This window comes from Triticum urartu, chromosome 1A, assembly GCF_056163025.1.
Source record: "Triticum urartu cultivar PI428250 chromosome 1A, HENAU_Tu73, whole genome shotgun sequence".
In the NCBI taxonomy this organism is placed as follows: Eukaryota; Viridiplantae; Streptophyta; class Magnoliopsida; order Poales; family Poaceae; genus Triticum; species Triticum urartu.
In genome coordinates this window covers 401,653,580-401,666,615 of record NC_141873.1, presented here as the reverse complement: position 1 = coordinate 401,666,615, position 13,036 = coordinate 401,653,580, and the positions used below count along the sequence as shown (strand labels likewise).

Here is a 13,036-nt window from a genome sequence, read left to right as displayed (position 1 = left end):
CTGGTATCATACACCCACCATATACCTTCCTCAAAACAGCCACCATACCTACCTATTATGGCATTTCCATAGCCATTCCGAGATATATTGCCATGCAACTTTCCACCGTTCCATTTATGACACACTCCATCATTGTCATATTACTTAGCATGATGATGTAGTTGACATAGTATTCGTGGCAAAGCCACCGTTCATAATTCTTTCATACTTGTCACTCATGCATCATTGCATATCCCGGTACACCGCCGGAGGCATTCATATAGAGTCATATTTTGTTCTAAGTATCTAGTTGTAATTATTGAGTTGTAAGAAAAATAAAAGTGTGATGATCATCATTATTAGAGCATTGTCCCAAGTGAGGAAAGGATGATAGAGACTATGATTCCCCCACAAGTCGAGATGAGACTCCGGACGAAAAATAAATAAAAGAGGCCAAAGAAGCCCAAATAAAAAAAGAGAGAGAAGAGGCCATAAAAAAGAGAAAAGGCCCAAATAAAAAATGAGAGAAAAAGAGAGAAGGGACAATGTTACTATCCTTTTACCACACTTGTGCTTCAAAGTAGCACCATGATCTTCATAGTAGAGAGTCTCTCATGTTATCACTTTCATTTACTAGTGGGAATTTTTCATTATAGAACTTGGCTTGTATAGTCCAATGATGGGCTTCCTCAAAGTTGCCCTAGGTCTTCATGAGCAAGCAAGTTGGATGCACACCCATTTAGTTTCTTTTTGAGCTTTCATATACTTATAGCTCTAGTGCATCCATTGCATGGCAATCCCTACTCACTCACATTGATATCTATTGATGGGCATCTCCATAGCCCGTTGATACGCCTAGTTGATGTGAGACTATCTTCCCCTTTTTGTCTTCTCCACAACCACCACTCTATTCCACCAATAGTGCTATATCCATGGCTCACGTTCATGTATTGTGTGAAGATTGAAAAAGTTTTGAGAATGTCAAAAGTATGAAACAATTACTTGGCTTGTCATCGGGGTTGTGCATGATTTAAATATTTTGTGTGGTGAAGATAGAGCATAGCCAGACTATATGATTTTGTAGGGATAACTTTCTTTAGCCATGTTATTTTGAGAAGACATAATTGCTTTGTTAGTATGCTTGAAGTATTATTATTTTCTATGTCAAATATGAACTTTTGTCTTGAATCTTTCGGATCTGAATATTCATACCACAATTAAGAAGAATTACATTAAAATTATGCCAACTAGCACTCCACATCAAAAATTCTATATTTATCATTTACCTACTCGAGGACGAGCAGGAATTAAGCTTGGGGATGCTTGATACGTCTCCAACGTATCTATAATTTTTTATTGCTCCATGTTATATTATTTACTGTTTTGGACATTATTGGGATTTATTATCCACTTTTATATTATTTTTGGGACTAACCTATTAGCCGGAGGCCCAGCCCAGAATTGCAGTTTTTGCCTGTTTTAGGGTTTCGAAGAAAAGGAATATCAAACGGAGTCCAAACGGAATGAAACCTTCGGGAACGTGATTTTCTCACCGAATACAACTCAGAAGACTTGGACCCTACGTCAAGCCAACTAACAGGAGGCCACGAGGTAGGGGGGCGCGTCTGCCCCCCTGGCGCGCCCTCCACCCTCGTGGGCCCCCTGTTGCTCCACCGACGTACTTGTTCCTCCTATATATACCCACGTACCCCAAACGATCAGATATGGAGCCAAAACCCTAATTCCACCACCGTAACTTTCTGTATCCACGAGATCCCATCTTGGGGCCTGTTCCGGAGCTCCGCCGGAGGGGGCATCGATCATGGAGGGCTTCTACATCAACACCATAGCCTCTCCGATGAAGTGTGAGTAGTTTACTTCAGACCTACGAGTCCATAGTTAGTAGCTAGATGGCTTCTTCTCTCTTTTTGGATCTCAATACAATGTTCTCCCCCTATCTTGTGGAGATCTATTCGATGTAATCTTCTTTTTGTGGTGTGTTTGTTGAGACCAATGAATTGTGGGTTTATGATCAAGTCTATCTATGAATAGTATTTGAATCTTCTCTGAATTCTTTTATGTATGATTGGTTATCTTTGCAATCAGTTTGGTTTGGCCTACTAGATTGATCTTTCTTGCAATGGGAGAAGTGCTTAGCTTTGGGTTCAATCTTGTAGTGTCCTTTCCCGGTGACAGTAAGGGCAGCAAGGCACGTATTGTATTGTTGCCATCGAGGATAACAAGATGGGGTTTTCTTCATATTGCATGAGTCCATCCCTCTACATCATGTCATCTTGCTTAAGGCGTTACTCTGTTTTTAACTTAATACTCTAGATGCATGCTGGATAGCGGTCGATGAGTGGAGTGATAGTAGTAGATGCAGGCAGGAGTCGGTCTACTTGTCTCGGACGTGATGCCTATATACATGATCATACCTAGATATTCTCATAACTATGCTCAATTCTGTCAATTGCTCAACAGTAATTTGTTCACCCACCGTAGAATACTTATGCTCTCGAGAGAAGCCACTAGTGAAACCTATGGCCCCCGTGTCTATCTTTATCATATCAATCTCCTACTACTTAGTTATTTACTTTGCTATTTACTTTGCCTTTATTTACTTTGCATCTTTATCATAAAAATACCAAAAATATTATCTTTATCATATCTATCAGATCTCACTCTCATAAGTGGCCCTATAGGGATTGACAACCCCTATTTGCGTTGGTTGCGAGGATTTATTTGTTTGTGCAGGTACGAGGGACTTGCATGTAGCCTCCTACTGGATTGATACCTTGGTTCTCAAAAACTGAGGGAAATACTTACGCTACTTTGCTGCATCATCCCTTCCTCTTCGGGGAAAACCAACGCAGTGCTAAAATAGGTAGCATCCTACTCCCACTAGGAGTAGGACTCCTCCTTTTCCTATTAGGAGTAGGAGAGGGGGGAGGAAAGGGAGAGGAGGGGAAGGAAAGAGGGGGCCGGCCCCCCTTGCCCTAAACCAATTCGGTTTGGGCCTTGGGGGGCGCCCCACACTCCCCTTGCTTCCCTCTATTTCCAATAAGGCCCATGTAGGCCCATTAAGCCCTGGGGGGGGTTCCAGTAATCCCCGGTACTCCGATATATGTCTGAAACCTTCCGGAACCTTTCCGGTGTCCGAACATAATCATCCAATATATCGATCTTTACGTCTCGACCATTTTGAGACTCCTGTCATGTCCATGATCACATCCGAGACTCCGAACTACCTTCGGTACATCAAAACACAAAACTCATAATACCGATCGTCACCGAACTTTAAACGTGCAGACCCTACGGGTTCGAGAACTATGTAGACATGACCGAGACACGTCTCCGATCAATAACCAATAGAGGAACCTGGATGCTCATATTGGCTCCCACATATTCTATGAAGATCTTTATCGGTCAAACCGCATAACAACATAGGTTGTTCCCTTTGTCATCGATATGCTACTTGCCCGAGATTCGATTGTCGGTATCTCAATACCTAGTTCAATCTCGTTACCGGCAAGTCTCTTTACTCGTTCCATAATACATCATCCCGCAACTAACTCATTAGTTACAATGCTTGCAAGGCTTATAGTGATGTGCATTATCGAGTGGGCCCAAAGATACCTCTCCGACAATCGGAGTGACAAATCCTAATCTCGAAATACGCCAACTCAACAAGTACCTTCGGAGACACCTGTAGAGCACCTTTATAATCACCTAGTTACGTTGTGACGTTTGGTAGCACACAAAGTGTTCCTCCGGTAAACGGGAGTTGCATAATCTCATAGTCATAGGAACGTGTATAAGTCATGAAGAAAGCAATAGCAACATACTAAACGATCAAATGCTAAGCTAACAGAATGGGTCAAGTCAATCACATCATTCTCCTAATGATGTGATCCCGTTAATCAAATGACACCTCATGTCTATGGCCAGGAAACATAACCATCTTTGATCAACGAGCTAGTCAAGTAGAGGCATACTAGTGACACTTTGTTTGTCTATGTATTCACACATGTATCATGTTTCCGGTTAATACAATTCTACCATGAATAATAAACATTTATCATGATATAAGGAAATAATAATAACTTTATTATTACCTATAGGGCATATTTCCTTCACTCCACCCTCGAGGAAGCCTCGTGTCCTTTTCGGTCTGCTTCTTATTTTCCTATTTTTCTAAATATTCCAAAACAGAGAAAAAATGCCATTAGAACTGTTTTGGAGTCGGTTTACTTACCGTACCACATACCTTTTCCTTTTCGGAGTCTGAAATGTTCTGGAAAGTGTCTCTTATGTATTCCTCCGGGGTTACGGTTTCAATAATATTGGTTTCAACATTTATGGGATTACCCGAGATATAATGTTTGATTCTTTGACCATTCACCACCTTTGGATTTGTGCCTTCGAAGTTGTTGATTTTTATGGCACCGGAACGATAGACCTCCTCGATAACGTAAGGACCTTCCCATTTAGAGAGAAGTTTTCCTGCAAAAAATCTTAAACGAGAGTTATATAACAATACATAATCACCTACATTAAACTCACACTTTTGTATCCTTTTATCATGCCATCTTTTAACTTTTTCATTAACAGTTTGGCATTCTCATAGGCTTGGGTTCTCCACTCATCAAGTGAAGTAATGTCAAATAACCTCTTCTCACCGGCAAGTTTGAAATAATAATTGATCTCTTTAATGGCCCAATATGCCTTATGTTCTAGCTCAAGAGGTAAATGACATGCTTTACCATAAACCATTTTATACGGAGACATACCCATAGGATTTTTATATGCAGATCTATAGGCCCATAATGCATCATCAAGTTTCTTGGACCAATTCTTTCTAGATCTATTAACAGTCTTTTGCAAAATTAATTTGAGCTCTCTGTTACTCAATTCTACTTGACCACTAGATTGTGGGTGATAAGGAGATGCAGTTCTATGATTAATGTCATACTTAGCAAGCATTTTATGAAAGGCGCCATGAATAAAATGTGAACCACCATCAGTCATTAAATATCTAGGGACTCCAAACCTCGGGAAAATAACTTCTTTAAGCATCTTAATAGAGGTGTTATGATCAGCACTACTAGTTGGAATAGCTTCTACCCACTTAGTAACGTAATCAACATCGACTAAAATATGTGTATACCCATTAGAGGAAGGAAAAGGTCCCATATAATCAAAGCCCCAAACATCAAATGGTTCAATAACAAGTGAATAATTCATAGGTATTTCTTGACGTCTACTAATATTACCAATTCTTTGACATTCATCACAAGACAAGACAAACTTACGGGCATCCTTGAAGAGAGTGGGCCAATAAAAACCGGATTGCAATACCTTATGTGCAGTTCTATCTCCAGCATGGTGTCCTCCATAAGCCTCGGAGTGACACTTGCGTAGGATCTGTTCCTGTTCATGCTCAGGTACACAATGTCTAATAATACCATCTACTCCTTCTTTATACAGATGTGGGTCATCCCAAAAGTAATGTCTCAAATCATAGAAGAACTTTTTCTTTTGCTGGTATGTGAAACTAGGTGGTATAAATTTAGCAACAATATAATTAGCATAATCATCATACCATGGAGCAGTTCGAGAAGCATTTATGACATTTAATTGTTCATCAGGAAAGCTATCATCAATAGGTAGTGGGTCATCAAGAACATTCTCTAACCTAGACAAGTTGTCTGCAACGGGGTTCTCAGCTCCCTTTCTATCAATAATATGCAAATCAAATTCTTGTAGCAGGAGAACCCATCTAATAAGTCTAGGTTTAGCATCTTTCTTTTCCATAAGGTATTTAATAGCAGCATGATCAGTGTGAATAGTTACTTTAGAATCAATAATATAAGGTCTGAACTTATCACAAGAAAAAACAGCTGCTAAAATTCTTTTTCAGTAGTAGCATAATTTCTCTGGGCATTGTCTAGAGTTTTACTAGCATATTGAATAACATTTAATTTCTTATCAACTCTTTGCCCTAGAACAGCACCTACAACATAATCACTAGCATCACACATAATTTCAAAGGGTAAATTCCAATCAGGTGGCTGAACAATAGGTGCAGAAATCAATGCTTTCTTAAGTATTTCAAATGCTTCTATGCAATCATCATCAAAGACAAAAGGAATATCTTTTTGTAATAGATTAGTCAGAGGCCGAGAATTTTTTTAGAAGTCCTTAATGAACCTCCTATAAAAACCGGCATGACCGAGGAAGCTTCTTATACCTTTAATGTCCTTGGGACATGGCATCTTTTCAATAGCATCAACTTTAGCTTTATCAACTTCAATGCCTCTTTCAGAAATTTTATGCCCTAAGACAATACCTTCATTAACCATAAAGTGGCATTTCTCCCAATTCAAGACAAGATTAGTTTCTTCACATCTCTGCAAAACTCGATCAAGGTTGCTCAAGCAATCATCAAAAGAGGATCCATAAACGGAGAAATCATCCATGAAAACCTCACAAATCTTTTCACAAAAGTCAGAGAATATAGCCATCATGCATCTTTGAAAGGTAGCAGGTGCATTACATAAACCAAAAGGCATACGTCTATAAGAAAAAGTACCGAAAGGGCAAGTAAAAGTGGTCTTTGCTTGATCATCAGTTGACACAGGTATTTGAGAGAAGCCAGAGTAACCATCTAGAAAGCAAAAAATGTGTATGTTTGGATAATCTTTCTAGCATTTGATCAATGAAAGACAAATGGTAATGATCTTTTTAGTAGCTTTATTTAATTTGCGGAAATCAATTACCATCCTATAACCTGTAATAATTCTTTGCGGGATCAATTCATCTTTATCATTAGGAACAACGGTAATACCTCCCTTCTTAGGGACACAATGGATAGGACTTACCCACTGACTATCAGCAACGGGATAAATTATACCTGCCTCAAGGAGCTTTAATATTTCCTTTCTTACCACCTCTTTCATCTCAGGGTTCAGTCGTCGTTGGTGATCAATAACTGGTTTGGCGTCTTTCTCAAAATTTATTTTGTGTTGACATAGAGTGGGACTAATGCCCTTAAGATCATCAAGAATATATCCAATAGCAGCATGTTGCTTCTTCAGAGTTTTCAATAGTTTCTCTTCTTCATGCTCTGAAAGGTTAGCACTAATAATAACATAATATATCTTCTTTTCATTAAGATAAGCATATTTAAGAGTATCTGGTAATGGTTTAAGATCAAACACGGGATCACCCTTGGGTGGAGGAGGATCCCTAGGATTTCAATAGGAAAATTGTGTTTCAGAATGGGTCCTTGTTTAAAGAATACTTCATCTATTTCCCTTCTTTCATTCATAAACATATCATACTCATGGTCTAACAAATATTGTTCTAAAGGATCGTTAGGAGGCACATCAATAGAAGCAAGGCCAATAATTTCATCTTCGCTAGGCAATTCTTCATCATGGGGTTGTGTCGTGGTTCTAAGACTGACAGTAGAATAGGGGGGTAGGAATGTAGAGGCAAGATCCTAGCTATGGAGGAGTTGTACACACGAGTTTATGAGTTCAGGCCTTTCTCGGAGGAAGTAACAGCCCTACGTCTCGGAGCCCTGAGGCGGTCGACTGAATATATGTGTGTGAATTACAGAAAGTGCGAACCCTTGTCCCAGAGGAGGGGGTGGCTTATATAGAGTGCGCCAGGACCCCGGCTCCCCTCCGTTACACAGGGTTCAATGTTCATAAAGGAGGGGCGTTACTGGTAACGTCTGCAGTAAAGTGTTATAAATGCCCATAAAGCTATGGTTTAAGTCTTGACCGTTGCAGAGTGGAGAGTTTCTCATCTTCTGGTGGTCGAGTGTCTTCAAGGTGGTCGAGTGAGCACGTCTTCATGGTCGAGTGGATGATGATTTCTCTTTGACTGCTTCTGATTCTTTGTAGAGATGTCCTTGGGGAGGGTATGTTGGACAGATCCATGACCCTACCCTAAGTACATAGCTTCATCATTAGCCCCCGAATGAATCAGGGTTTGAATGAGGAAGGAGTTGGGAACACTTCCGACCCATTCTTTGTGCTATGAGTATATCTTGCTTGGGAACAACGAGTGGAGGTGAGGACGTCGACTCCTTTCTTAGTCGCCTTGGTCCATTCTTGGTTTTTGTCGAGTGAACTTTCATGGTAGAATTCCGAATGGTGATGTAGAGGATGTTTGTCTTCAGTCTGACAGATTGCTCTGCTCTCCGCGGATCTCGCGGGATTTGAATTTTGGGAAGTGCGCCAGACGGGCGAAACCGAGGTTATCGGGACGGATTAGGCAAGTCTCCTCGATCCCCGCGCCACCTTTTTCGCCACGTACTGCGTGCGCGACTGTTGCGGGATTTGTTTAGATCGTCTGGGTCCACCAGTCAGCCACTCGGTGAAAGACGTTATAAAAGGCCCTGGACCGGGCCTCTGCCCCGCGCGCTCCCATTCTCTCTTCTTCTTCTCCCGATCTCTCCGCCACGCTCGCTTCCGCCCTTATCGCCGGACATTTGCTCGAGCTCGTCCCATCGCCATGGGGAAGGAGAGGACGGTGGCGCTGGAACGCACGAAGAAGGCGACCGCGAAGGCCAAGGGCAAGCGGACCAGCCGGGGCGGATCGTCGTCGAGATCTGGCCTGCCGGCGGGCTGGATCCAGGGCGACTGGATCTGCTCGACAATCACCCAAGATGACCTCAACGACCTGGTGGAGGGGGGACTGATCCCCCACAAGTCGGCACGGCTCCCGGGGAACGAAACCGAGCCGCAGCCAAGGGAGGGTGAGTGTGTTCTCCTCGCCACCCACGTAGATCGCGGATTCTCACTACCTCCCCATCCTTTCTTCCGGGGTTTTTTGAACTTCTTTGGGGCTCAACTCCACCATTTCACTCCAAACACCATAGTCTATCTGGCCGCTTTCGTGTCGATGTGTGAAAACTTCTTGGGCTGTCGACCGCACTGGGGTCTTTTCAAACACATCTTCACCTGCCGCTCCCAGTCGGTCAAAAAGGCCAAGTCGAGTGATGAGAAGACACAAGTGATCCAGATGTGCGGGGGTCTGGGGATCCAGATGATGAGCAAGAGTACTTTCCCAGCCATGATTCTTTCCGACTCGGTTCGGGGCTGGCAGTCGACTTGGTTCTACTGCAAGGTTCAGCCGACCCCGGGTCAGTCGACTGGACTTCCTCCCTTTTCCTTGGCTCGAGTGGAGAAGCCCGCCCCCTGAAGGTAGTTCCAGAAGAGAAGGCGCAGGTCAAGGTGCTGGTCGAGCGGGTCGTCCAGCTTGTCCGCGACGGAGTGACCGGGATGGACCTGCTGGAGGTCTTTCTCGGTCGACGCATCCAACCTCTTCAGGCGCGTGATCATCCGATGTGGATGTACTCTGGGCTCGAGGACTCCACTCGGATCCACCCGGAGGATGTCAGTGAGGAGATCTTGGAGAAGTGGTTGAGGGGAATCACCGGCAACAAAGACAACCCCCGGGGGTCTAGGAGGGTGATTCCATTCGACAACTCGCACCAGCCGGAGCAGGTATACTTCTGTTTTATCAAGTATCTTTCTGATTCACCGTGTGATGTCTTGTTTGTGGTCGACTGAATTTCCTTTGATCGTTATCCTTTCAGGCCCTCATCGACATGTACTCAATGCCCAACAGAGTGCTAGACCAAGACGCTGAGGAAGAAGGGAGCGGGGGCGAGAGCGGTGAGGAGCATTCGGAAGCCTAGGAGGACGACGAGAGCGACGAATCGACTGATGATGAAGAAGTCGACTCGCCTCCTCGCAGGGAGAGGAGATCCAAGCACGCTCACGACCCGGCAAGCGCTTCGGGCTTGGCGGCCGCGCCGATTGGGCAATCGTCGAAGCGCCCCATTACGTCTTCCCCAACGCCGACTGAGAAGGCTCCAAAGCAATCCAAAGTTGCGCCGCCTCTAGCACCGAAAGCGCTGAAAGCCACCTCCTCCAAACTGCCAAAAGCTTTGCCCAGGATCAAAGTGACCATTCCTACTATCTCCGGGTAACCATCTGACTTGTCTTTTTCGTCGACTCGATTAACCAGACGTAACCGGTTGAATGCGGGTCTTTGCAGTGCTGCTACGTCAGGAACCTCTTCTTTCCAGTACCGGGACGAGGAAATGGAAGATGCGGTAACCTCCAACCCAGGTATAAACTGTTGTGATTTTGTTCTTGATTCTTTGGTCGACTGCGTTCGAGTGGTTCACTTGGGGTCGAATGATTTGCCTTACAGCTCCGCCCAACATCATTGATCTTCCAGATGACGACGAAGATGTGGCTCTTAAGCCCAGGAAGAGCAAGAAGGTAGCAGCTGGCAGGATGGCTCGGCAAGAACCAACTAACACCTCCCGTCCGTCAACCTGAAGACGCGGGCTGGGCCTCTGTGACCTTCGCTGCACCCTTATCGAGTGGGCATCCCGCACCGTCGACTACACCTGTGATTCCTTCACCTGTCCAACTCCACTCCGCGGAGCTCCAAGCCACCGCACCTGGGTCGTCTTCTCACTTTTTCACCAGCTACCCCGTCCCGGACAACCAGTCGGAAGCGGCTGCGGAAGCCATCCGACAAGCTGACATGATGATGGAGCGGGTGAAGACAGTGCATGAGAACAGCCAGGCTGCCTACGACGCCAGCACTGCTCTTCGGGCCAATGTCCAGGTGAGTAGACTTTCTGACTGTTTTTGTTCTCGAAAAATCTTCTTCTGCACAATCTCCTGTTGTTTGCGTCGAATTAGAGCACCCACTGGGTGTTTTGTTGTTTTTGGTAGTTTCGCTCTTCCACTTGATCTGGGCGAGTGGGATCAGAACAGGTAGGGGCACGCTAAGTGCACCCACTGGGTGTAGTCCCCGAGACCACGGTCGACTGCTGGTAGTCGACTGGGGTCTGAGTTCTTCTTTCTTTTCTTTTACTCCTTACACTCGACTCCAGCGGGCCAGTCGAGTAGGATCTGAACCGGTGGGGGCACGCCAAGTGCACCCACTGGGTGTAGTCCCCGAGACCGCAGTCGACTGCTGGCAGTCGACTCGGGTCTGATCAGCTTTTTTTTGACTTGGTCCGGGCGGACCGGACGAGTTGAGTCTTAGTCAGCGGGGGCACACCAAGTGCACCCGCTGGGTGTAGCCCCTGGGACCGCAGTCGACTGTGTGCGGTCGGCTGGGGTCTAAATGAACTTCTTTAGGTTTTATTCACTCAGAAGTGAACCACCTTTGATCTTATCGATTGATCCGTCTTTTGCCTTCTGCAGAAGTCTTGTACTCTTATTTCCAAGTTTGCTGAACTTGAGGAGAAGCAGAGGCAACTCAACCTAGACTTGGAATTGGCCCAGCAAAATTTGAAAAAAGCTTAAGACGAGGCCGCTGGTATGGAAGGTGACTGATTGTCGACTGACTTTCAATATATCTCTTTGATCTCTTCTTTGATTCGATTGCTTCTTTTGCAGAGAAAATGAAGTTGGCTCTGGAGAAGGACTCGGACCTCGTCGCCGCACAAAAAGCAGCCCAAGACAAAACCGCTCTCGCAGACCAGAAGCTTGCTTCAATCGGAACGCTGGAAGGAGAGGTGAACAAACTGAAATCTTGTCTTAATGAAGCTAACCGCGAAGTGACCAGTCTGAAGAAGGACAAGGTCGTCCTGAATGAAAAGTTGGAGTCTACAATCCGCAAGAGGAATGACACAGAAGCTTATCTGAGGACTCTTGCCAAGAAGCTTTATCTCGCACTGGGAGGTATCTCTTTTAACCCAACCGTGTTGATGCTTGCAATTGGATCTTGCTCGGTCGATTGACTAATTTTTTGCTGCAGAACTCTGCCAAGACTTCGACGAAGAAACTGGAAGGGTCGAGACGGGTCTGGACCCTATCGCCTCCCCAGTCTACGACGAAACTGCGATGAACGTGCTCCGACTGGAGTCCCGTATCGCCAGCGCCACAAGCTACCTTGCGCGCCTGAAGGAGGTTATCTCTCAAATCGACTCATCACTTTGGCCAGGGGAGACGCTTCAGAATGACTTGGAATCCCTGATGACTCGACTGAACGAGATCCCTGACCGAGTGCAAGAATGGAAGAAATTCTCTGCCCGGTGCGGTGCTGATGTTCCGCTGTCCTTGGTGCGAGTCCATTGCAAGGAGGCTCGTGAAGATAAGCTAGCTGCGATCAAAGTCGCTAACACCGAAAAGCACGACTTCCAGTCCTTCATGGAGACTTTCATCGCTGCTGCCACTCGGATCGCTGATGGGATTGACCTGGACTCATTCGTGGAGCCTGCCAGCCCTTCTCCGGCCGAGTGAACAGACTCATGAAACTTGAATACGCTTTAAATTTGCCTCAGAATGCCGAGTGATTGTTGTAACCGTTGAACTCCTTCGGGCTTGATGCCCGAGTACTTTTGATTTTCTGCTTGGAACTTTTAGGATTTATCTAAATTTGGTTTATTTCCGAATGTGCTTGTGTTTGTCCTCGAATGGACTTTGCTCACTGCTTGGAATAGTCTTTGCGTTGGATACGCAGCTCTGAGGTGGCGGCTCCAGTCGACCTGCGCTTCGTCGTCCTTGCAGATAGGGATGGAGCGGATGTTGTATTTGTGCCAGCTTCGAAGGAGAAGGTTGCAGTTGACCTGCACCTCGTCGTCCTTGGGGATAGGGATGGACTGGACGTTGTATTTGTGCTACAGCTCCGAAGGAGAAGGTTGCAGTCGACCTGCACCTCGTCGTCCTTGCGGATAGGGATGGACCGGACGTTGTATTTGTGCCGCAGCTCCGAAGGAGAAGGTTGCAGTCGACCTGCACCTCGTTGTCCTTGCGGATAGGGATGGACCGGACGTTGTATTTGTGTCGCCGCTCCGAAGGAGAAGGTTGCAGTCAACCTGCACCTCGTCGTCCTTGCGGATAGGGGCATGTTTCAAACTTAGGCGAGTACTAGACTGCAGCTAAGCCCCCGAGTGGGAGGATTTCTCTCCACTCGATAGGATTTTTTCAAACTTAGGCGAGTACCGGACTGCAGCTAAGCCTCCTAGCGAGAGAACTTAGGCGAGTGCTGTATTGCAGCTAAGCCTCCG

At 45.3% G+C, this 13,036-nt stretch overlaps 1 protein-coding gene across 1 annotated transcript; it reads left to right on the top strand.

Moving 5' to 3' along the window:
• Nucleotides 1-11,428: 11,428 nt before the first annotated feature.
• LOC147991431 (uncharacterized) lies at nucleotides 11,429-12,269 on the top strand. Its single transcript, XM_087538558.1, has 2 exons — nucleotides 11,429-11,708; nucleotides 11,785-12,269. Exons 1-2 carry the CDS (start codon nucleotides 11,429-11,431, stop codon nucleotides 12,267-12,269), a joined length of 765 nt encoding a protein of 254 aa, XP_087394684.1.
• Nucleotides 12,270-13,036: the final 767 nt, after the last annotated feature.

Coding starts and splice junctions, on each gene's coding strand:
- LOC147991431 (XM_087538558.1), top strand. CDS start 11,429: ATGAAGTTGGCTCTGGAGAAGGACTCGGACCTCGTCGCCGCACAAAAA. Junction 11,709..11,784: donor GCTTTATCTCGCACTGGGAG/GTATCTCTTTTA, acceptor TTTTTGCTGCAG/AACTCTGCCAAGACTTCGAC.